At 47.3% G+C, this 25,552-nt stretch overlaps 2 protein-coding genes across 2 annotated transcripts; both read left to right on the forward strand.

The window, feature by feature from the left end:
- Positions 1-1,092: 1,092 nt before the first annotated feature.
- Positions 1,093-6,953, forward strand: LOC129325449 (phospholipase A and acyltransferase 3-like; the record flags this gene model as incomplete). The annotated part of the gene is made up of 3 exons (XM_054973102.1): positions 1,093-1,152; positions 4,370-4,472; positions 6,832-6,953. Coding segments are annotated over exons 1-3 (285 nt in total), but the record flags the coding sequence as incomplete, so codon positions are not given.
- Positions 6,954-7,014: 61 nt separating this feature from the next.
- LOC129325457 (phospholipase A and acyltransferase 3-like) lies at positions 7,015-13,736 on the forward strand. The gene is made up of 4 exons (XM_054973113.1): positions 7,015-7,094; positions 9,774-9,876; positions 11,110-11,378; positions 13,638-13,736. The coding sequence occupies exons 1-4, from the start codon at positions 7,017-7,019 to the stop codon at positions 13,734-13,736; spliced, it is 549 nt and encodes a 182-aa protein (XP_054829088.1). The 5' UTR covers positions 7,015-7,016.
- Positions 13,737-25,552: the final 11,816 nt, after the last annotated feature.

The following is a 25,552-nucleotide window of genomic DNA, read 5'->3' on the forward strand; positions in this document are numbered from 1 at the left end:
CCCCACCTGCCAACCACGCCCCCAGCTCTCTAGCCATGGCCCTGGCTGTCCTAGGCAGCCACACCTGTGGTTGCTTTGCTGGCTGCTCTGGGCAGCCGCACCTGCACCTCCTTTGCTGGCTGCTGGGTTTTCTCTGCTGATGGCCTCAGGTGGTCCCACCTGTGGCTGCTTTGCTCGTAGCCTCACCTGGTCCTAGCTAACCCCTTCTAGCCTGCCTGCAGGTTTGGGCGTGGCCCTTGGTTGCCCTGGCTACCTTTCCTTCCTGCTGGTAAGGTTGCTGGCTGGCTGGCTGGCTGGCTGTCCCTGCTTCTTGTGCCCTCTCCCTCTGGTTGAGTCCCTTCTCGGCTGTCCTCACTCTACCTGCCTGGGCTCATAGCCTCCTAACGGAGAGTGGGGCTATCTGGCTTCCACCTGCTCCATCTGACCCTCTGAGGCTTGGGCACTTCTTTTTCTCCCTCTGGTGCCGGTGGGTTCTGGACGTGGGTGTCTGTTGGGGCAGCTGTGCCGCTGTCTCCCAGCCATCCCCTGTCCGCTTCTCCTGGCAAGTCCAGGGCCTGAGCCTCAGACCTCGGACAGAGTAAGTGGCACAGGACCACCCAGTAAGCTTTTGTGGGTAACAACTATACTACACTGGTTAGCATCATCCCTGTGCTTGAAGTGGTACAACCCAGAGGCATCCTTAGCAGTGAGAATTAGCCCTCTATGTCCACTAAACTAAGAGTCCATAACTCCTCCAGGCAGATGATGGGAGACCTTGGTTTGAATCCCTACTGTGCCATGGAGGCTTGCTGGGTGACCTTGGGTCAGTCGCTCTCTCTCAGCCTCACCTACCTCACAGAGTTGTTGTGGAGATAAAGTAGAGATGGAGAGAATGTTGTAAACCACGTTGGGTGCCAATGGAGAGAAAAGTAGAGTATAAATGAAGTATATAAAAATTATCCTGGCAGGAAGTCTTTAACAAAATGGTCATTATTAGAGAGAGGCTTGGTCAGTAGCATCACAAGGCAGTTTCGTGGCTCATCCTGATATCTTCCCTTCTAGCTATGCCCATAGGAAATTGACGTTGAAAAGAACACACAGATCCTAGCAAAGATGAACGAGGAAGAGAACCACTCTGCCTTTTTTATCAGGGTGCAGAACCCAGCTGAGCGGGTAAGTAGTCTGTTTAAGGTGAGGCCAGCGATAGCTCCATCATCAGGCACCCACTTTGTACGCAGACAGTTCGGGGTTCAACCCTTGATACCTCCAGTTCAAACCATTTCAGAGCCGGAGATGTCTTTGGAGACGTCTTTGGAGAGCTGTTGGCAGTTAGACTAGATGAGTAGGGTTGTCCCCCTTACCCTCCTGGTGGGAGGGGGAGAGACCCAGCATTTCCCTTATGCCTTCTCTGTGCTTGGTTCTGCGTGCACTCCCAACGCACATGTGATGACATCACTTCCAGAAGTGATGTCATCACGCCAGCCACAGAAGCGTTCCCACACTCTGTGTGGGGCTGATTCTTTGAGAATGGGCCCAGTTGGGGCCAAAATCAGCCCCAAACGAAGCGGCTCCTTCGTTTGGGGCTGAGTGCGAAGTGGGAGCACTCCTGTGGCTGGTGAAATCATGTCTCATCTGGAAGTGACATTGACATGTCCACTGGGAGTGTGTGCACTGCATGTGTTCCCGGGCTGCCTGCCAGTGGTGGGTGATTTCTGGGTGCCCCAAAACCTCCTGCTGGTCACCAGCGACCAGTGGACAAGCGATTAAACCTCTGGGAGATTTCCTGCCACCGGCAGGCACCTAGGATCCTTACAGAGCAATTCTGTAAAATGCTACCCCAGACAACTAGGTGTCCACCAATGTTTCTTAATGCCCGCTTGCTGCTTAAATCTTGGGCAAGAAGTCCCAAAGGTCTTGGATAGTACAGAAAAAAAAATCCCGGAATGCTGGACTGCTCCTTATCATTTGACAGACCAGCTGTGGTTGGAGCTCATCCTGGGCAGATGCACCACAGTTGTGCTCGGTCCTAGACACAGATTTTCTTACCTCTCTGGGCCTGGACACTTCTTCCTGTGGTTGTGCAGGGAGAAAAACCTCATCTTTGGAAACTGAAACCAAACAATAATTACCCCAAAGCAAAGAGCTGGCCCCAGTTTCCTTCACTTCCTCGGCATTTCAGAAGAGGATCATTTTTGTGTCTCTGCATATTCAGAAGTAGCTGCCTCCATTGAAGGAGAGTGCTTGGTTTGGAACCTCCCAACCTTTGGTGATTGGCTCCGTCCTTGGGGATGCCATTTTGCTATTGGCTCCATCCTCATGGCAACCATTTTGTTCTGACGCTTTTCTCAAAATTCCAGACCCAGCCTGCCCACAAGCTCAAGAATTCCAGGGAACCATGGAGCCAGTTCTCAGTTGGAGTCCTGGTTTGGGACTGCAGCACCTAGGGGAAAGGCTGCTTGAGCTAGGGTTACCTAATGTCCACTGATAGTGGGCAATCCCTGTCACTTTACTCATCTTCCCACCACCAATGAATTCGACAGTGGGAGAAAAAAAATGTGTGTGTGGCATTGCCAATGTTGTGACATCATTTCTGGGTGAAAACGTGGAAACGACGTTATGCTTCTTTAGGAATTTCCACAAACTCTATGGTAAAACCACATGAGTTTCTGGCAATTCCTAGAGAGGAATGGCATTACGTCTGAGTTTTCCTGGAAGTGACATCACACCATCAGCTCAATACGCATGTACACTTTTTTTCTCCCACTTCCACTTGAAGTGGTGGCAAGTTGCCTGCCGGGGGATGGCAATCTTACTGTCCTAGACATGATGTGAGGATTTTGTAACGTATAGTTAGGCCCTCATGAGTCAGGATTTGAACACACGTCTCCAGAGCTCAAACCCATCACTGCTTATAACCCACTTCCCCCATGGAAATTGAAACCCATTCCAGAAGTTAGATTATGTGGTGTAGAATGAAGAAAACAAAGAGAGCCAGAATGCAGACTGAGCCATTGGTCTAAATTTCTACTTAGCCACGAAGCAAAATGGGCGACCTTCAGCCAGTGTGACTATCAATTAAATTTACCTCATAGGGTTGTTTTGACTCTAAAACAGTAGGGGTCATGTATGTGTCCCCGATCTTCTTAGAGGAAGAGCAGGAGAATAAATTAAAGGTGGGAAAGAAGCTGGTTCTATTTTATACATATTCAGCATGTTTTCCTGTTTCCCTCATTTTCCTGCAGAATATGGAAACGCCAGCAGAGGGAGCTCTGTTACAGCAGAAAAGGCAAAGCTGGGCACACGCTGTGACTGTGCAGAGACTTAAAAAGTTTTGTCACCAGCCCTGACTCCTGACCTTGAGAAGGCTACTGTACCTTTAAGAGCCTGCAGGGAGTCGGATTCTTGCTTTTCATCTCAGAGCTGCCATGCACATGAGCTGAAATTCTTAAATAGCCTTCAACTCTTAAAGGCACAGGCAACCCAAGAATATTTAGAGACAGACCCATGGCAGGCCGATCTAGGGCAGAATCTGTTGGGCTGGAAGGTCCAGCTTGGGGGGATCTGGAAGGCCAGTCCAGAATCTAGTAGGGCAGGGCAGGACCTGTCGGGTGATGAGTAGATTTAAGATCGGTTCCAGTGTTTGTTGGGCTTAAAAAAAAACACAACAGATGTGGATGGAACGCAGGCTTACTGGGCAGACCAGTAAAATACCGGGTTTTCCCTTACCCCATCAGAGAAGCAGATTGCATTCCTGGAAGTGAGGTCTCTTCTTTGTGCACTGTGTTTGAGCAACATTGTGCGCCTCTCTGGGCCAATTGCAAAGAGCAGGCTTCCCTCTCAGGGCTTCCTTCTGGTTCTGATGATGCAAATTTTGCTCTCGAGCAGACCTAAAGAGAATAAGAGCTAAGCTACAAATGACGCCTGACACAGGTTGGACACTTGCCAGCTTCCCTCAAGTTTTGATGGGAAATGTAGGCATCCTGGTCTTGCAGCTGTAATGGAGAGCCAAGCTGTAAAACCAGGACGCCTACATTTCCCATCAAAACTTGAGGGAAGCTGACAAGTGTCCAACCTGTGTAAGGCGTCACTTGTAGCTTGGCTCTAAGTTTGCCTGGAAGTCTTCCAGAATTACAACTGATCTCCAAATGGCAGAGATTAGTTCCCCTGGAGAAAATGACTTCCTTGAAGGGTGGACTCTATGGTATTAGACTGTGCTGAGGCCCCTATTGTTCCCAAGCCATCCCCTCCCACCCAGACTCCACCTCCCAAATCTCCAGGAATTGTCCATCCTGGAACTGGCAACTCTCCTGGAGAAGCGGCATATATCTGTTTTCTAAATACAATAAAATACCTTCAAGCCTTGACCAAACTTTACTCTTGTTTTCTCTAGGATGACTTAAAACCTGGAGACCTCATTGAGATCTTCCGATCGCCTTGCCAGCACTGGGCCATCTATGTGGGGGATAGGAAGGTGGTTCACTTGGCTGCTGACCGTAAGTTTTGTGATATTCCTGGCAGCTTTATGTCAGCTCTGACATTCCCTCTCTGATATTCCTGGCAGCTTATGTCATGCATCTAACAAAGAGATCTGTGGTTCTCGAAAGCTTCTGCTACAGTAAAGTTGGTTAGTCTTAAAAGTGCTACTGGACTCTTTACTATTTTGCTGCTGCAGACTAACACGGCTAACTCCTCTGGATCTATGTCAGCTCTGTAGAGCGTACACTGATGAAGCAACCTTGGAGTTTCATTACTGCCCATTTATTTGGCTGTTCCATGGACTGGGCCTTTATCAGGGTTACGGAGACCCCACTCCATCTTGTTAGGATATGAGCCCCTGTAACACTGTGATTTTCTTGCAGCTTTTTGGAAGGACCAGCTGCTAACATAAATGTGCATGCCTCCAGTCTGCAGTTGCCAACCTCCGGGTGGAGCTTGGAGATTTCTTGGAATTACCAGTGATCTCCAGACTATAATGTAATCCAACTTAAGTCTCAGTGAAAAAGGTGGACTATAAATGACATAAATTTGAAGGTTGGACTATATGGTATTATACCCTGCTGAGGTTCTTCCCACTCCCTCCCAGGCTCTACCCCGAAATCTCCAGGAATTTCCCAACTCAGAGTTAACAATCCTGCTTCTAGAGGAGTTTGCTGTGTTAGTCTGTGGTTGCAAAATAGTAAAGCGTCCAGTAGCACCTTTAAGACTAACCAACTTTATTGTAGCATCAACTTTTGAGAACCACAGCTCTCTTTGTCAGATGCAGGGGCGTCTGACGCAGAGAACTGTGGTTGTCGAAAGCTTATGTTACAAATAAGTTGGTTAGTCTTAAAAGGTGCTGCTGGACTCTTTACTATTTTGCAGTCCTACTTCTGCCTCTCCATACACACAGGATGGGAGGAACAGCAGGGTGGGGAGGCATGGTCACTCCGCAGCAGAGAGGAGTTCTTTTTGGTATCGTCAGGTTTGGAGATCTGGGCTCCTTGCCTTCCTGTCACATGACCATGAAACCATGTGATGCCAGTTAACTTTCCTGCCATGTTACTTGCAGCTTAGCGAGTCCCATGTGGCTGCCTGGAATCAATGGTGTGTGACCTCTGCTTTTGAGAACCTCATTTTAAGTGTAAGGGGCTTTGAGCCATGCTAAGGGGCGAAGGCAGCATGGCATAGTCTGATCTCATCTGATCATGGAAGCTAAGCAGGGTCAGTTCTTGGATGGGGACCTCCATGAAAGCCTCTGTAGAGGAAGGCTGTGACAAACCACTTCTGCTTCTCCTTTGCCTTGAAAGACCCTTGGTGGGGTGGCCGTTATTTAATAACATTAATAATAATAACATTCGATTTAGATACCACCCTTCAGGACAATTTACCGCCCACTCAGAGCAGTTTATGTCATTATTATCCCCACAACAATCACCCTGTGAGGTGGGTGGGGATGAGAGAGCTCCTAGAAGCTGTGTGACTGACCCAAGGTCACCCAGCTGGCTTCAAGTGGAAGAGTGGGGAATCCAACCTGGCTCTCCAGATTAGTCCTGCTGCTCTTAACCACTACACCAAATTGGCTTTGGTTATAATGGGGCGGCACATGTGTACGTAGAGGACTAGGGATTAATGCTTCCTTGTACTTGCATAAGAGACACGTAATGGGAGCTGTGAGCAACAAGGAAAAGTGGTGTAGAAATATAGTAACTAAGACAGCCATGGAAGTTTGTAGCTCTGAGGGAATGCAGCCAAAATATGATCGAAGAACTCCCTTTTGAAGAGAGTATTTATTTATTTTATTTTATTTATTTCAAATTTGTATTCCACCCTCCCCGCAAGCGGGCTTAGGGCGGATACCAACATATTAAAAATACAATTAAAATACAATTAAAAATTCATATTCATTAAAACAACATATTTAAAACAAGATGGTGGACAGCCTTCACATGGAAGGTTTTATACATCCCGCCCCCCCAGCCTCAGCCATATGCCTGGCGGAACAACTCTGTCTTGCAGGCCCGGCGAAAAGATAGCAAGTCCTGCCTGGCCCTGATTTCAGCAGACAGAGCGTTCCACCAGGTGGGAGCCAGGACCGAAAAGGGCCTGGCTCTAGTCGAGGCTAGGCGGGCCTCCTTGGGGCCAGGGACCACCAACAGCTGTTTGTCCCCTGATTGCAGTGTCCTCTGGGGAATATATGGGGAGAGACGGTCCCGTAGTATTCCGCAATGCTTCTCAATAACATTCCGCAATGCTTCTCAATAACAAAGCAGGCCATTGAAGGTCTAGGGGGGCAAAGTTGCCATGTCCCCATGAACTGTGTCAATGCCCCTCTCTTATTTTTCCGTTTCTCTCTTGGTTTATTCTGCTTCCAAGGCGACCACCTGGCAGATGGCATTCCTATGGCACTCATGTCAAGCAGAGCTTTTATCAAAAAGGATTGGCTGGAGGATGTGGTACGGAAGGACCGATACCGAGTTAACAATAAACATGACGAGACACACCCGCCTCTCCCCCTAGCCAAGATCCTCTGGCAGGCCGAGGAGCTGGTGGGCAAGGAGATGCCGTATGACTTGACGACCCACAACTGTGAAAATTTAGTTATGGAGCTGCGATATGGGCTTGACATGAACGAACAGGTAGGAGTTTAAGTGTACACTTAGGGCCAAACTACAAGTGACAAACGACACAGGTTGGACACTTGTCAGCTTCCCTCAAATTTTGGCGGGAAATGTAGGCAGCTTGGCGGAATGTTGGGCAAGTGACAGTTGAAGAGTCCATTGGACAGCAGTCCAAGCTGCAAGACCAAGACGCCTACATTTCCCATCAAAACTTGAGGGAAGCTGACAAGAGTCCAACCTGTGTCATTTGTCACTTGTAGCTTGGCCATTAGTGTTAAAATAAAAAATCGGGTTTTGCATTGAGTGTTTTTATTTGGACTATCTGTGTGTGTGTGTGTGTGTGGGGTATGGTATAGCCTTTACATTTTTGTATTTTGAAAACATGTGCTTGAGCTAGTTTGAGCTGGGTATGGACTTTCTCCCTTCCCATTCTATTCCTCTGTTCTGGAATATTGTTCTGCACCGCATTTAACTCTTCCTGAACGCTGGTTTAGCTAATTTCTAGAATTACAGTGCAATCCTCAACAGAGTTACTTCAGTCTAAGCTCATTGATTTCAATGGGCTTAGACTGGTGTAACTCTGTTGAGGATTGCACTGTTAGTTCTGAAACTGGAACTTGTGCAGTTTGTTTCATTTTTCTATTTCTTTGCATCCTCTCCTTTATGTTCCCAATATGCCTATTGATACAACACTGCAAAAAAGCAATCATGGTCTAGTTGCATCCAGATTGCTTTTGTGCTGTGCTTTACTGTCATGCACCCATGTATTCCGCTACTGTGGGAAGTGCCAGTAAAAAATTGAAATACAATCGTTATGTCCAATCACACCGACAGTGGTTGCTTTAGTAGTGTTTTTCCAATGTAAGCATGCCAGTAATGTGGATGGAGGGAGAGATGCAGATGAGCTGAAAGAAGTGAAAATTGCTGCTCGCTCTTTATGCATGGCACCCTGCGCAAAGATTGGAAAAACAAAATGAAGCAGTGGGAAACTTCAAGTGCATTGGTTCTGTTTTAGAAAAAAGATCAAGTAATTTGCAATGCGAAAATCCAGGGAAGTTTTATAGGCAGAACATAAAAAGTAACTCCCAAGTTTTAATGCCTCTTTAGCTGTTATGTCTTCCAGCGAAGGGACCTTGGGGATTGCACACATCTTATCTGTCCCTATTGACTAGGGACAATGCTTGGAAGTTGCTATATGAATTTTGCCTCTCTTATGAAGAGACGTTGGGGATGCTTGAGATAGACAGCCAGCATGAGAAAGCCAGTTTGGTGTAGTGGTTAAGAGTGGCAGGACTCTAATCTGGAGAGCCAGGTTTGATTCTTTACTCTTCCGCTTGAAGCCAGCAGGGTGACCTTGGGTCAGTCACAGCTCTTCCAGAGCTCTCTCAGCCCCACTCACCTCACAGGGTGATTGTCGTGACGATAATAATAGCACACTTTGTAAACTGCTCTGAGTGGGTGTTAAGTTGTCTTGAAGGGCAGTATATAAATCAAATGCTGTTATTATTATTGTTATCGCTATTACGTCGTGGTTAGACTGTCTGACTAAGACCTGGGAGAACTGGGTTCAAATCCTTGCTCCGTCACGGAAGCTTGCTGGGTGGCTTGCCAGAATCTCTTAGCCTAACCTACCTTACAAGGTTGTTGTGGGTAAGGATAAAATGGAAGAGTGGAGAATGATGTGATAAACCACGTTGGGTCCCGAACCAGGAGACAGGTGTGATAAAAATAAATAAATAAGCAAGCTTTGAACAATATTGCGATCACCTCTGCCAGGAATCTTGAAGTTGAATTTCTGAGTAGGGGAGAATCATCTTGCACTATAATGTGCACACATGCATGGACATCAAATGCGACTGCATGCATTTCGTTGTAAAGCCAGTTGCATGCTAGTGGTCAGAAAAAAGGACTGAAAATTTTATTTTCAGTGAGCGAGAGAGAGAATGAGAGAACACAACAATGAAAACTTCTGTGCTTAACTATGAAATATTTATTACCCAAAGAAACAACAAGGTCCAGGCAAAACTCTGCATGCATAAACAGAAGGCAACATTTGTCAGTGTCCAGCTTTTGGGGACCTAGCGTATCCCTGGGTTCTGCAGAGGACTGCAGTAAAAATGGTCTGTGACTGAAAACAGTCCGTCTGTGCCAGATACTACCCTAGAGCTGAATTAAAGACACAAGCATACCCCCTCCATCTACAAAACGTAGGAGGGAGCGGAATTGTAATTTTGCACTGGGGCTTAGGGAGCGACAGTGAATTCTGCGTGGTTTTGCAGAATTGCATGAACTAAAGAGTAAAATCAGGAACAAAACAGAGAAAAGGAGATGGGTCCATGGGGAGCTTTTAGCTGCTGAGCCAGACCGGGGTGTTGGTTAGATCAGATTTCCACTCAGCTGCAAGGGGGGTTGAGAGGCAGGTCTTCCTGACTCCTCCTGAGCTCTTTGGTGAAAGGATGGTATTGAAACCAATATAATAAATATTAATGTGCTGGATCTCCCGGTGCGAGAAGCAGATTTGTTCTGCTAACAGCAGTATTTCCTCCCCTACTATTTGCAGTGCCTTCTGCAGTGCAAGAGGAAGTTTCCCTGTTCCAGGGGGAGTTACCACTGTTAGTGGAAGAAATCCCTAAGATCCAACCCAAATAAGAGTTCGCTGTGTCAATCTCTAACAACCCTTCCATTCATTTCTCACAGGATGAAATAAAACCCGGGGACCTGATAGAGATCTTTCGCTCTTGCTATCAGCACTGGGCCATCTATGTCGGAGATGGCAAAGTGGTACACTTGGCCCCTGAATGTAAGTTTTCAAGGAAGCCAGTAGGCCTTCTACCAGGATTTTGTGGGTCTCTGGGACAAAGGGATGGCGGAAACACTATTTGCATAACTTAGGGTTGCCACTAGAGATGGGCACAAACTGTAATATGAACCAAAGTTCATTATGAACCAGGCTGGTATTTGGTTTGCGAACCGATGGTTCGTTAGAGCTCATTTCTGACGAACCGCTATGATTTTTAGAACGGTTCGTATGGTTTGTTTTTCGGTTCGTCCCTGCAGACAGCCTGGCGCCAATCAATCTGTTACCTAGGCAACGGCGGGGATGGGTTTTCTGCAGCTCTTCTGCAGCCCTGGAAGTGATGAACTGATGAACCAAATGAACAGGTTCACGAACTGGGCAAGTTCATGGTGGTTCGTGGTTTGTGAAATGTGACGAACCACGAACCACAACAAGCCGCCATTTTTCCGGTTTGTGCCCGCCTCTAGTTGCCACTCTCCAGCCAGAGTCTGGAGAGCTCCCAGAATTACAACTGATCTCCAGACTACGGAGATCAGTTCCCCTGGAAAAAATGGCTTCTTTGGAGGGTGGCTTCTATGGCATTAGAACTCATTGAGGCATTGCTGCCTGCTCTGTGCCTGATCCTGGCCTGGGCTTCCCACAGTGTTGCGCTCTCTGGCGGTCTGGCTGCCTCATCTGGGCTTCCCTCCACTGCAGCGCCCTCTGGAGGTGCACCAGGGTAGGAAGTTGTCTTGAATATGCTTAGCCTTTTATATAACAACAACAACAACATCTGGGCCCAATGAGCTTAACTTCCCTGAACCATGTTTAGGATACAATTTGATTGGCAAAAGGGCATAGCAATGGTTTGCATTTTTTCTCCAGGGTTGTTTAAGCCAGAAATTCTCTGTGGTAGAGCACCACCTACTGAGAGTTATGGGAATAACCGTATGGTGTCCTTCAATGTACTTGATATGGTTCAGATATGTTTGACGCACTTCGAGCAATACATAGCTTCTAAAGCTTCTAAAAAGGGGTTGCCGGGCAGGCCTTGTAAGGCACAGAGGAAGCCAGAGGAGCCAAAAATAAGTCCTTTAGGCAAACTGTGTGTTCCGTGATGGCACTCAGTGGCAAAAAGGTGGGGAAGCTGCAAATTGCCGCTGTTGTCTCATTTCCTGGCCTTGCCAAATGTTAATCTGTCCGTTCAGTTGTCCAGGGCCTGTTAAATCCCTCTCTCTGTTTCTTCTCCCCTACAAGGTGACCGTCTTGCTAACGGCGCTGCCAGCGTTTTGGCTGTCTTGTCTGACAGAGCGTATGTGAAGAAAGACTGGTTGGAAGTTGTGGTGCGGAAAGACCAGTACCGAGTGAACAATAAGCATGACAACACGCATCCCTTGGTGCCGCTTGCCAAGATCCTCCAGCGGGCAGAGGAGTTGGTGGGCAGGGAGATGCCCTATAACCTGACTAGCCATAACTGTGAACATTTTGTAATGGACTTACGATATGGAGTTGCAATGAGTGACCAGGTGTGGGCTGGATGTCAAATGGGGGTGGGTGGGTTTAAATACTTGCATTGTGCTGGAAGGTGCCAGGAGTGGAGGCAGACCAATTTTGAAAAAGAGTTGAAACAGATGCAATGGAGGCTTCCGTGGTCTCTGCTTCGCCCACTCATTCATTCCACTATTGTCTCTGCTTAAAGAGGTTTTCCAGGTTTTTCATGCACCAGAAAACCTGCAAAATCTTTTTGACAGGAGAGGAGAGTGATGAGTGTGTAGGCCATCATACTACTTTCAGCACTCTTTTTTTTTTTAAAGACAGGTATGTCTTCTATCTAAAAGTCCACATGGGGAGATAAGGTATTCTGTTGGCCTTTCTGAAATCCCCAACTCGGTTATCAGCTGAGCCACCAGCCCAGTAAGGTAGCTTGAGGCAAAACAGGACTTTTTTGAGCCTTAATCTTTCCCCTCCACCTGTAGTGCCGGAATAAGGATTTATGACACAAATGTATTTGCAGGATACGCCTAAGAGTTTTTGGTGCCTTAGGCAAACTGTGACTTTGATGCCCATCATCATCATCATCATCATCATCATCATCATCATCATCATCATCATCATCATCATCATCATCATCATCAATAGACATCAAAAGCCTAAGGCAAACTATTTATTATTATTATTATTCGAATTACATGCAACACAATCAATAATAAATAAAGATTGCATGTTATCATTGATCGGCCTTGCTAAGCTGATAGAAGTTTCCACCGGATACCTAAATATCAGCAAAGTATCAGTGTAATATGTACACTGTCCCAAGTAACGCCATCTTTTGCAGTTCTGTAGGTGCTATACTGCAAAAGATGGCATTGTTATTATTATTGATAATGATAATGATAATGATACACCTTTCTCACTGAGATCCAAGGCAGATTACACAGTGCAAGTAAAAATACAATACAATCAGCAGCAAAGTACAATAATGAACAACTGATTGGACATTCAGTGTAAAAGATACAATATGGCATGGTAGCAGAAAAACTGAAAAATAAGCATAAAGCCAAGCACAGAAATGAAATCTTTCTGAAACAAAGGATAACTAATTGACATGGCATATTTGGCCATGTCGAAAACTCCCTAGCAGATGTATGTCTATACCAGCAGACAGTGCCCAGCAAAGTAGCATACAGTCTCTGTCCGTAGCAATGCATCTCTCTGAGCTACTTCTTACGAGAAAGCCCTTTATCCTCGGTAGAAAGCCCTCCTGAATGTTTCAGTTTTTCATAGTTTGCGGAAAGTCAGGAAAGTGGGAGCTTTCCTGACCTCTGGAGGGAGGCCATTCCATAAGGTGGGGGCCACCACAGAAAAAGCACGTGTGTGGGCAGCTGCTGATGTTGCCCAACTACAGGGTTGTTATCTGCAGAAGGCCTTGTCTGGATAAGCGAAGCTGCTGTGGCAGAACATAGGGGGAGAGGCGGTTGCACATGAAACACAGGAAGGGCTTTGAATGTGATAGAAAAATAAGAAGTACACTACTTGGTACTTTCATTTATAAGAGATACATTAATTTTTTAAAAATGGAGAAAAGCAATTCAGTTCTGTCTGATCTGCCACCTCTTAAAACCTTATGCTTTAGGTGACTGCCTAGTTCACCTGTATGGTCAGGCTGGCTCTGTGTATTTGAAACGTTTTGAATGAAATGTTTGTGATGCCACACCGTTTCATAGTCTTGTAGTCTTCTGGATTCCAGTGAAGAATCCAGAAGGTGGCCTGTCTCTAGGGTTGCCAACCTCCAGGTGGAGCCTGGAAATCTAGAATTCCGACTGGCCTCTAGACTACAGAGATCAGTTCCCTTGGAGAAAATGGCACTTTGGGAAGGTGGACCCTATGGCATCACATCCCCACTGAACTCTCTCCAGTTCCAGCCCATCTGGTGTAGTGGTTAAGAGCAGCAGGACTCTAATCTGGAGAGCCGAGTTTGATTCCCCACTCCTCCACTTGAAGCCAGCTGGGTGACCTTGGGTCAGTCACAGCTCCCTCAGAGCTCTCTCAGCCCCACCCACCTCATAGGGTGATTGTCATGAAGATAATAACAGCACACATTGTAAACCGCTCTGAGTGGGTGTTATGTTGTCCTGAAGGGCGGTACATAAATCGAATGTTATTGTTATTATTGTTGTTATTATTAAAATCCACCACCCCAGGCATTGTCTCCAGATCTTCAGAAATGTCTCAACCTGGACTTGGCAACTCTCCCTGTTTCATGCCTTTGTCTCCTTTTCTTGCAGGTCACTGATGCCATTGCGGTAGGGACAATTGGCATGATGGGCGTAGCGGCTGCCATGCTCCGATCTGCGGCCAAGAGACGCAAGCACCGTTATGAATAGCCCATGGGGAGGGGCCAAGGCCTCCACGGCAGGATTCTTACCAGCTCTGGGGGCGTTTTGACTGCCTGCCTAGTGTCCTTTATTTGACAGATTGTTTTCAGACCACCAGACCAAAAATTAAAATGAAAATTTCGTGACAGAAGCCACCCAGACACGCCGTGCTTGGAGCCAATAAAACTCTCTTCAGGACTAAGACAGCGGCAGCAGATGTTTTGCTGGTGGGGGGGGGCTTGCAATGCTAGGCCTCAGTTTGCTTGGTGGATGTTGCTAGGCAACACAGACTGTTGGCCTGTGGCAGTGGTTGCTGGGCTACAGGGTGGCACAGTTGTCCTCTGGAGATGGTTGCTAGGCAACACACAGGCCATCCTGTTGTCCTCTGGAGATGGTTGCTAGGCAACACAAATATGATTGCCAACTCTAGCTTGGGAGATTCCTGGAGATATTGGGGTGGTGCTTGCAGGAGGGGGGAGTTTGGGAAGGGAGCTCAGTGGTGATGTGATACCACAGAGTCTGCCCTCCAAAGCCACCATTTCCTCTCTGGGAGCTGATATTCATAGTCTGGAGATCAGTTGTTATTCTAGGGTAACTCCAGGCTCCACCTGGAGATCGGTAGCCATACATGATAGCCTTGTTGTTAGACAATACTGACACCCCCTTGTGGTGCTTCCATGTTATTGTCACCTGCTTGTGATGGTTCCCAGGCAACACAAGAGTGGCACACTTTCAAACCCTTTATGATAGTTGCTAGGCCGTAGAGATGCCAACTCTGGGTTAAGGAATTCCTGGAGATTTGGGGGTGGGGCCTGGGAAAGGAGCGGCTTGAGAGGGGAGGGACCTCAGCAGGATATATTGCCATAGAGTCCACCCTCCAAAGCAGCCATTTTCTCCAGGGGAACTGAGCTCTGTAGTCTGGAGATCAGTTGTAATTCCAGATCTTGAGGCCCTAACTGGAGGGTGGCAACCCTACATGATCCTCATGTGATAGTTGGTAAGCAACAAAGGTACTTTGCCTCTTCATGGGCCATTTGTGGGTTTGTCTCCAAAGCAGAATTGGGCCTGCCCAAAGGGACACATCTGTTTAGACCAGGGGTCCCCAACTTTTTTGAGTCTGCAAGCTTCTTTGGAATGTTAAGAGGGTGGTGGTGAAGTAAGATTGCCAGATATGGCCTTGGAACTCATGGGAGTCTGGAGGGCCTGGGACATTGGGGGGGGGGGAGTTGCTGTCATCGATGGCATGATGTCACTTCTGGGTTCCCCCACACCTCTCTAGGTATCATTAGGAACTCTATGGTCAAACCATAAAGTTTCCATTAATTCCTAGAAAGGCATGATGTCACTTCTGTGTTTTTCCTGGAAGTGATGACATGCCATTCTGATGGTGGTTTTTTTGGTTTATTTCTCCCCCCCCCCCCACTGCTTCTTGGAGTGAGAGCTGGGGGCAGGTGATCCTCAGCCCCTGGTAGGAAGATGGTAGCTCTGCGGTGAGGCCACCCCAAAATAGCGGCTGAAGGAGGCGGAGCCTAATGTAATAACTCACTCCTCACTTTGCAAAATAATTGCATGACAGCTGTGCTGAATGTGTGAAGCTGCCTTATTTGGAGTTCAGCCTGTCAAGGCTAGTATTATCTGTTTTTTGGTTGGAGGCATGGTCCAGGCACTGGAAGGGCAGCAAGCCGGAAGAAGGTGGAGAGGAGCTTCTACTCCTGAACAGTTACCTCTGCTCATGAAACAGCCCATCTTCCTGTACTCTAAGACTAGAAGACACCTCATGGCAACAGTTGGATAGGTCTGAAGGGGGATTGGAACCACACACTGACTAAGGAAAGCCTGGGAGTTTACCAAGTCTTCTTATCTTCCACTGGCTGTAGCAGCTGTGGAAAACAGTTTTTTTTTAATTAGGACAGTCAATAAGAAGCCTTGCCTTACAATGGCCCTGCCCACTGTTGGAAAAACTTTGTGGGTGCTGGTGTTGGTCTCATGGATGCCATGTTGAATTCTGGTGTAGACTCCTAGAAACTGGAAATGGCTGACGGGGAACATTCAGTCATGTGATCAGAAACCAATAGGACTCTAAGCCCATGTGGGATTGGCTCTACCCTGGAGGAGGGAAGGGCCATCTTTCCCCTATTTCCTGTCTCCCTCTCTTTCCTTTCCTTGCTCTTGAGGCTCCCTCTTGTCCTGTTCTCTTTTCTCTCTTCCTAAGGTTGCCATATTTTTTACTTGCTCCTGCGACTTCAGAAAGTCAGCATGGGGATAAATGGGTAAAAGCTTCACTTGCCAAACGTCTGCTGGCCAGCCCTGTTGTTGCAGGCCCAAAAGCAAGATCAAGGAGAAAAGGCGGCAACCCCCATTCGTTCCATATACTGTTTTGCCCCAATCTTTGCCTGTATCACTTGTCTTTGATAAAAGTATTTCAAATTTTTTATTTTGCAGAGAGAGAGAGAGAGAGAGAGAGAGAGAGAGAGAGAGAGAGAGAGAGAGAGAGAGAGAGAGAGAGAGAGAGAGAGAGAGAGAGAGAGAGAGAGAGAGACTTGTACTTGACACCAATTTAACTGCAGGCTGTATTTTTTTCTCACAAAATTTATATTACACCAGACTCAGGGCTTTTTTTCAGGGGGAACGCGGGGGAACAGAGTTCCAGAACCTTTTGAAAATGGTCACATGGCTGGTGGCCCCACCCCCTGATCTCCAGACAGAGGGGGGGTTAGATTGCCCTCCACACCGCGGTGCGGAGGGCAATCTAACCCCCCCTCTGTCTGGAGATCAGGGGGCGGGGCCACCAGCCATGTGACCATTTTCTCTGAGGGCAACCCACTGAGTTCCACCACCTCTTTTCCCAGAAAAAAGCCCTGACCAGACTTAACCCTCCCTGCCCTGTCGGCAGAAATGGATACGCCCTGTTAGTCCCAGAGCCAGGCCCTGCTGAGATCCATGGAGGCAAATTAAAATGGATGAGACGATTACTTTAGAAAACGGAGGAGGAAGAGAACGAAGGAGTACAACTTCCTGGCCCAAAGAGCTTTCTACTTATTCTCTTTTTATGGACAGAGATAATGAGATTGTAAGACTGCCAGCGAAGAACTCAAGCTAGGAAGATTAGCAGAGAGTGCTTTCAAAGCTCTCTGGCGTGGGCTGACGGCCTCTTTAGACGGGTTAGGCTGCATGGAAATATCTCGGATAAGAAGTGGGAAGGGGAGAGAACTGACTGGTCCTTCTGAGACTCTGGGGCAGTCACTTCCAATCCAACTGCAGTGAGCAGGAGCCTTGAATCTCCCTCTTGATACAAGAGATGCCGCGGCTTTACCAGCCCTGGGCTGAGAAATCCCTGGAGATCTGGGGGTGGAACCCAGAGAGGGCAGGGTTACAATTGGTCTCCAGATAACAGAGATCAGCTCCCCTGGAGAAAATGGCTGCTTCGGAGGGTGAACTCTATGGCACTATACCCAGCTGAGGTCCCTCCCCTCCCTAAACCCTGCCCTCCCCAGGCTCTGCCCCCAAATCTCTGAAGTGGCAACTCTATCCCTCACCCAAGGAAGGTGGGTTGGACTCAGGGAGGGCCAGGTACAGCAGGGACCAGTCAAGAGAGCCAGTTTGGTGTAGTGGTTAAGAGTGGCAGGACTCTAATCTGGAGAACTGGGTTTGATTCCCCATTCCTCCACCTGAAGCCAGCTGGGTGACCTTGGGCCAGTCACAGCTCTTCCAGAGCTCTCTCAGCCCCAGCTACCTCACAAGGTGATTGTTGTGAGGATAATAATAACACACTTTGAAAACTGCTCTGCATGTTAAATTGTCCTGAAGAGAGGTATATAAATCAAATGTTTATTATTATTATTATTATTATTATTATTATTAGTAGTAGTAGTAGTAGTAGTAGTAGTAGTAGTAGTAGTAGTAAGCACATCCCCTGTTAAACTGTTGTTCGCAAAAATTTCTTTTCCTACCCATTTGGTGATTGCCCTCCTGTTTAATAAAGCAGATTGTTTTGCTTTGTCTGGCTTTTGCCTCAAGCTCAACCAGGCCCCTGGCAACTCCCTCACCAGCAGAAGGGTGCTGTTTGGAAGGGGGAAATGAAGGGGAAGGTACTCTGGGCCCTCCTTAAGTTTTTTTTTTGAATTTTTTAAAAATTTTTATTATCTACATTAACTAACAATACAGAGGGAAGGAAGGGGGGCAGGGCAAGGAAAAAAAACAACAACAACATATAACAACACTACACTACAAATAATGCTTTCCCTTCATACTGCCATTATTAAAAAATTAAAACTTTGTAAGATATTGATGGAGTGGTTGATCTTGCAAAATACAGATTACAATCCAAATTAAGTCTTCCTCCCCGCCCTGGGCCTTGGACGCAGTTCTCTCTGAGCAACTGCAACCGCAGTGCTCATTCCCTCCCCCCCCTTCAGACTTCGATTCCTTTTCTTCTTGCTTGGTGTCTTGCTGAAATTCTTGATTTTTGTCCTCAAAATCCCTTAGTTGATCTTCTGATGTTATCTTGTAAGCTTGATCTTTATAACTAAACTAGATACCTTCCGGAAATAGCCATTTATACTTTATTCCACGTTCCCTCAAAAGAGCTGCAAACTTTTTATACTTAAATCTTCTTTTCCGAACTAAAAATGGAACGTCCTTCAGTATCTTAACTTTATTACCCAGAAAGTCCAGATCCGCATTGTATGAGTTGTATAGGATAGTGTCTCGGATCCTCTTAGATGAAAAATCAATGATGATCTCGCGAGGCAGCTGACGCTTCGTTGCATATTTTGAAGAAGCCCGACGGACTTCCAAAATGGCGCTTTTTACCTCTTCTTTAGTTGCCCTCGCGGGTGTCGCCAATAGTTCCGAGGCCAGACCCCATAAATCCTCATTTTCCTCCTCTTTCACATTCTGGAGGCGCAAAATTGTCTGTGTTCGTTCCACTTGTAGCCCGATCAGCTGGTTCTCCACCAGCTTTAATTCTTTGTTCATTGCCCTCACGAGTGACGCATTTTTCCGAGCAGACTTCTCTGCCCCCCCGCTACTTCCTTAATGGTTTTCACTTCGCTCTCAATTAAGCCCACCCTTTGATCTGTTTCATTCAGCTTGTCAACAAAGGGCTTTATGGCTTCGATAACCGACCTCTTCACCAAGTCCTCGAGCGACTCTCCTTTCCCCTGCAGGGCAGCTGAGATTGACTTGCCCAAAGCGGGACTTTGCTTTTTCGCTGCCATTTTAGGAGGGGGGACCGCCGACCAAATTCCGAAACTCAGCGAGGGGGAAGAACGAGCCTTCTTAGCTTCAGATCCCACCACTCCTTCGCGTGCGCTTGTAATAACAGAAGGGATTCGCTTACTTACAGGCTTCCGCCTAGTTCTGCTCTTTGCCGTTTTCCATGGCCCGGTATCACTCGAGGTGCCGCGCACGTCTGCTGGCCTCCATAGGAACAAACGGGCAATTTACCCCCTGCATCAATTTCAGGGGGCTCTTCCCGTCGCGTTCCGGACCCAACCTCCCTCACTGGGAGTTCTGGGGGCTAATCTTCGCAGATCAGCCACCCAGTCAGGCTGCTCGGGCGCTTCCTCCCGGACCTGCGGAAAGGAGCGTCCGACATGGCCGAGAAAACGAAACCGAATCCGGCCCTCCTTAAGTTTAACTCCAAAATGGTGGCAGCCAGTAAGGACCTTGCCTGCTCCAGGGCTGAAGGAGGCAGAGGGAGAGAGGGATCGTGTGTGGGGCTGAAGGACCCCTGAGACGGGAGACCCGTGATAGACAAGCCCCCTCATGACCCCTCTTACCCGGCTGCAACACCCTCACTGAAGGCTACCCGCTGTCTCTCTTCATGAGTCCCTGCTTGGAGGAAGCATGCTCAGGGTACTGATTCATGCAGGCAACTTGGGGTGGGCTCCTGTTGGGTTGGGTGTTTCTCTGTCACTCTAAAAGGAACCCTTTTTGGCTATCAAGAGTGAAAGATACTCTCCTCCTGTCCCTATTTACTACCTCAATTTTTCTTCAGAGATGCCTTGCTAAAATGCATGAATTGCTCTGTCATCAGGACTGTTTCAGTTCTCTCCCCAGGTTCTTGCGGAGTTAAATTTGGTTTACTTATTTGCTTCACTGAAACTCTGCCTTTCTCCTCAGTGGGGACCGGTAGCATCTTACATTGTTTCCTCCTCCATTTTATCCTCACGACAACCCTATGAAGCTGGCTAGATGACTGGTCCAAGGAAACCCAGCAAGATTCCATGGTGTGGGGATTCGATTTTGGTTCTTCCAGATTCTAGGGCAGCACTGTAACCACTACACAACTCTGCCTTATGGTTATGGATCTCTCAGTGTCTTGCTTGTTTTGACTCTGTGTGGATGCATCTTGTGTCTCGCGTGCATGAGCATTGATGCCTGCACATGGACACTAAGAAGCCATCCAGTGTGCAGGCTGCCGATTCACAGCCTACAACCTGCTGAGGTCGATTTCAAAATTCTGATACTGCAGGACGCCCTCTCAATTTTTAAGTAAAAGAAAACCATCCTTTGCGCCTTCGGTAAGGGACAGAGATGTTGCAGTAAGGAGAGCAACAATGTGCAGTTGTGGAAACAAAGATCTTGGGGTTCTAAGACTGTCTCTATTTTCTTCTGTGAGATATTGGAGGCTACGGCTCCCATGGCATTGGGGGAAAGGTCAGGCATGGCTCTAAGGAATGGTGGTAGGTGTCTCCCCCAAAGGGCAACAGGCTCACCACTGTAGGGTTGCCAGCTCCAAGGTGGGAAATTCTGGGAGATATCTGGGGGTTGAAACCTGGAGAAAGTGGGGTTTGGTAAGGGAAAGGACCTTGGCATGGCATAATTCCATCAAGTCCACCCCCCAAAGTAGCCATTTTCTCTAGGTGAACTGATCTCTGTGGCCTGGAGACCAGTTGTAATTCCGGGAGATCTCCAGCCACTATCTGGAGGCTGGCAACCCTACACCACTGCCATCATCGGGCGGCCTCTTTCATTTTGCAAAAAGGTCACAGGAAGCCCGAGCGAGTTTGCGGACAGCAAAGAACGGCAGTCTGCAAACATTTAAGCAACATTTTAGGTTGTACCACCTGCTTTGCCCTGGTTGAGAAGGCTCAGTGATGCTGCCCCAGACACAGGGACTGGAACTGGAGGGGTGATTATGGAAATGAGAATTATCTTGAGTAGTATTCTGCTGGGAAGAAAGGCTTCTCTGTTCTTCCTCCTCCCTGCTGGGTGAGAAGCTAAGACTGCGGCTTGATGCGGGCAGTAAATCCTTTGAACCGGATGGCTGGATTTAGCTTGCATTAATCCATTTCCTCAGCCTTCTGCGTCTCTTCTAGGTCGCTGTCTACAAGCTTCGGGAACCAAGAGGACCTTGTACTGATGAGCTGATCTGCCAAGCAATCCCTCCCACGACCCGTGTTAGCAAGAACGGAGGCCCTTTGCCCAGACCCAGTTGCTTATCCGGAGCTCACTGAACAGGGAAACTGGAAGGCTTTTTCCCATTCAACAGTTACTTCAGGCCTGCCTACAGCCTGGCTGGTGAGTGAAGGTTTTTCTGAAGACAGGGGTGGGGGGGAAAGACCCACTGTGGGAGACATCGAGGTTTACTGCCATAGATCTTCCTGCTTTTCTGGCTGATCTCCCGATGAGTCACTCTGCTGGGATTATGTAAGCGATGCTATTATCAGCAAGGTAAAATTGCCCAGGATTGTTTGAGAGCTAGGCTTACTTGGTATAGTTGGGACAGAGTATTGGTTAAGATCATGTGTCATGAGCCAGATACAAATTTCAGCTTAGACATGAAACCGTCATCAGACAGCTGCTTCAGCTGTCCCTATTTTTGGTCCATGTAAATCACTTTCCTTTTATTGTTTTTGGGGACACCTTGGTAAAATTCTTTCCTCGACCTGGCCGACCTGGCCACCTGGATCCATGTTATGGTAACAATAAGACTTGACTTCTGTAATGCACTATAGATAGGTCTCCCATCTAAATTAACTAGGAGACTCCAGTTGGTGCAAAACGCTGCGGCTCGGCTGTTATCAGGAGCAAACAGGAGCATGAACGTCACTCCCATCTTGGAGCCACTCCATTCGCTACCCATTAGTTACTGTGTTCAGTTCAAGGTATTGGTTATCACTTACAAAGCTCTTCACGGCCTTGATCTGGCATACCTACGGGGCGGCCTCCCTTCCTATGCTCTTGCACGGCAACTTTGTTCTTCTGAACAGGGTCTCCTGCAGGTGCCACCCAGCACATTGGCGAAATTGACAGCGGCCTGTACAGGGGCTTTCTCTGTGGTGGCTCCTACCCAGTGGAACAGCCTGCCTGAGAAGGTCAGGATAGCCCCCACTCTCCTGGCTTTCCGCAAACTATGCAAAACCAAATTATTCAAAAAGGCTTTTTACTCAGATCGGAGGGCTATATTGTAGGGAGGGGATCTCAGGTGATCCACTAATGAGTTAGTAACCATAGACCTCACCACTATGTTGTATTGGATTCTTACTAATGTTACGTCTTTGTGAACTTGTATCTATTTACCCTGTCAAAAAGAGGCCAGTAGCACGTTTAAGACTAACCAACTTTATTGTAGCATAAGCTTTCGAGAATCACAGTTCTCTTCGTCAGATGCATCTGACGAAGAGAACTGTGATTCTCGAAAGCTTATGCTACAATAAAGTTGGTTAGTCTTAAACGTGCTACTGAACTCTTTTTGATTTTGCTACTACAGACTAACACGGCTAACTCCTCTGCATCTATTTACCCTATGGCATTGTTTATGGAAATGTTCCTGATATTAACGGTACTAATCTCACAATGTGTAATCTGCCTTGAGAAAGGCAGACTGTAAGTGACATAAATAAAAATGAATAAAAGATAAAATAAACATGAATCACTAGTATTTGTCAGCATTCAGAGTTCAATTCCTTCCTACCTGGCCTCTAGAGATCTGTTCATGTGTCACATTGAGCACACAGACATCCTTTCAGGTTGGTAGCTGTGTTGGTCAGCAGTAGAACAGCAAGATTAGAGTCCAGTAGCACCTTAAAGACTGACATGATTTTCAGGAAGATATGAATCTTCCTATATATATATAGCCCTGACCTGGATAGCCCAGGTGAGCCTGAGCTTGTCAGATCTCAGAAGCTAAGCAGGGTTGGCCTTGGTTAGTAATTGGATGGGAGACCTCCAACAAAGACCAAGCAGGCAATGGCCAATCAGCTCTGTTAGCCTCTTGCCATGAAAATCCCACCAGGGGTCACCATAAGTCAGCTATGACTTAAGTGCAATCTCTACTTCAGCCCATATCAATAGATATTATGTACTGAGGCCCAGGTGCAGAATGTTTAACTTCACAGAAATGAAGATATAGTTCAAAGGTGGGATATATTAGTTGAGCGCCAAAAGATATTCCTATGTATGAGAAACTGGTAATCATTATTTTTAAAGAGACTTTGTTGAGATAAAAAGTAGTGTGAGTGAACTAAGAGTTTTTCTATATTTCAAGTACAGATAGCTGTCAATGGTGTTAAAAGTTATAAGATAGTTAATTAGCCAAGGATGTTTGCCCTTATCAGCTTGACAGCTAGTTATTCTTAGGAGATGGTTGTAGAAACCTATAAATATGGGAAGAAGAATTGATCGTTTCTTCTTGGAAGGGGCTCCTTACTTGTGATCTGCTTATCTTTGGGGAAGATACTTTTATGGTCTCATGTAATTGCTTCCTTTAATTATCTATGTAACTGTAACGAATGGTGTAATTTTCTGTTGAGTTAGTCAGTGTTAAAGAGGCAATATAGTTACGTTTGAATAAAAGATTAAGATAGAAGCAGAGATTTCTCTAATAGTATCACTTGTATACAAGACCCCAAATGAGCCTAAAATGTGGTTGAGGTGTATCCCTTGCCAGGAATTAAATCATCTGATATAGGAAAGCTAACTAGATGCCTAGATAGTAAAAAGTCCAGTAGCACCTTTAAGACTAACCAACTTTATTGAGGCATAAGCTTTCGAGAACCACAGCTCTCTTCGTCAGATGCATGCTGTGGTTCTCGGAAGAGAGCTGTGGCTCGCAAAAGCTTATAAGCGAAATCTGGATATTTAAGATGGGAAAGCCCACCCACCTGACGCTGCGAAGCTCCAAACCACTCTTTCCAGCAGTGTAGTACAGGAATAGCTGTTTTTTAAAAATCAAATAGACTGAGGAAAGTTTTTTTTTTTTTAAAGTACATTCTACGGCTAGATCAAAGGAACAGTGGTCTTGCTTGAGTGGGCCCAGAAGCAGGTTTGCTAAAAGAAAGCTAAGGAAGTTAGTGGTCCTCCGGTCATTGGGAGGCTAAAGGCAACTTGTTATGGCGCTCATGAGGAACTGGATTTCGGGCCTCCCCACTCAGAGCCAAGCTACAAGTGACGCCTTACACAGGTTGGACATTTATCAGCTTCCCTCAAGTTCTGATGGGAAATGTAGGCGTCCTGGTTTTACAGCTTGGCTCTCCGTTACAGCTGCAGGACCAGGATGCCTACATTTCCCATCAAAACTTGAGGGAAGCTGACAAGTGTCCAGCCTGTGTAAGGTGTCACTTGTAGCTTGGCTCCTAGAGTGCCAGTTCCAGGTTGGGTAATTCCTGGAAATTTTGGGGGTGGAGCCTGGAGAGGGAGGGGTTTGGGGAGGGGAGGGGCCTCAGCAGCGTATAACAGCCTACAGTCCACCCTTCATTTTCTACAGGGGAACTGATCTCTGTCATCTGGAGATAAGTTATAATTCCAGGAGATCTCCAGCTGGCAATTATATCCTCACTTCACATCCCCAGCAGTTAGGAGATGGTAAATCAGTCAAGCTTTCCTCAGCACATCAAACTGCTCTGGATTTCAGAGCAGGGCTACCAACCACAAAGTGGTTAAGAATGGCCTCCAGATTAGAGAAGATCGGTTGCCCTGGAGAAAATGGCAGCTTTGCCAGGCAGACTGTAGGGCACCTTTGTGCACCTTCCCCAGTCACGAGTCTCAAATCTCCAGGAATTTTACCAGCTGGAGTTGGCACTCCTGTCTCAGAGCCAAGGTGAGCTTTCCTGACAGGGGAACAAGACCAGAGAAATAGGATAAACCTTCTCTATCAATCTAATCCAATCCAATCCAATCCATCAAAATATGAATACCCTGTGGTATTCATACTGCACCTGCATCTTCCCTGTCTGGTCTCTTGGAGGCGGTGGCCAGCTGGGCCTTGGAATTCCCGAAACTTTTGGTTCTCGGGGATTTCAACGTCCATGCTGACGACGATGCCTCCATGCAGGCCATTGACCTGGTGTCCTCCATGGCGGCCCTAGGACTCTCCCAGTTTGTTTCGGCTCCCACACATCAAGCAGGTCACACGCTGGATTTGATTTTTGGGGCAGGGATGATGGTGGTCTTGGATGCCTATGATGCAGTGCCATGGTCAGATCACTTTGTTCTGAAGGCTCGTCTGAGCATGCCGCTCCTTTCCCGGGTGGGCGGTGAGCGGATTTACGCTCGCCCGCGGAGGCTTATGGATCCAATTGGTTTCCAGGCGGCTCTGCGGGATCCGATGCCCCCTGGCAGTACGTTAGATGAGCTGGTGGATGATTGGCATGGCCGTCTTTCCGAAGCCATCGACGCTCTTGCCCCCTGCCGTCCTCTCCGAGCCCGCAAACGGGTAGCTCCTTGGTTTACCGAGGAGCTTCGCCAGATGAAGCGGTCTCTGAGACGACTAGAGCGAGTGTGGAGGCGGGGGCGCGACGAAGAGGCAAGAACATCTTATAGGACGTTTATGAAAGCCTATGAGGTGGCAGTGAAAGCAGCAAAGAGGGATTTCTTTG

Source organism: Eublepharis macularius, chromosome 1 (assembly GCF_028583425.1).
Source record: "Eublepharis macularius isolate TG4126 chromosome 1, MPM_Emac_v1.0, whole genome shotgun sequence".
Classification (NCBI taxonomy): domain Eukaryota; kingdom Metazoa; phylum Chordata; class Lepidosauria; order Squamata; family Eublepharidae; genus Eublepharis; species Eublepharis macularius.

Coding starts and splice junctions, on each gene's coding strand:
- LOC129325457 (XM_054973113.1), top strand. CDS start 7,017: ATGCCGTATGACTTGACGACCCACAACTGTGAAAATTTAGTTATGGAG. Junction 9,877..11,109: donor GGTACACTTGGCCCCTGAAT/GTAAGTTTTCAA, acceptor CTCCCCTACAAG/GTGACCGTCTTGCTAACGGC. Junction 11,379..13,637: donor GAGTTGCAATGAGTGACCAG/GTGTGGGCTGGA, acceptor CTTTTCTTGCAG/GTCACTGATGCCATTGCGGT.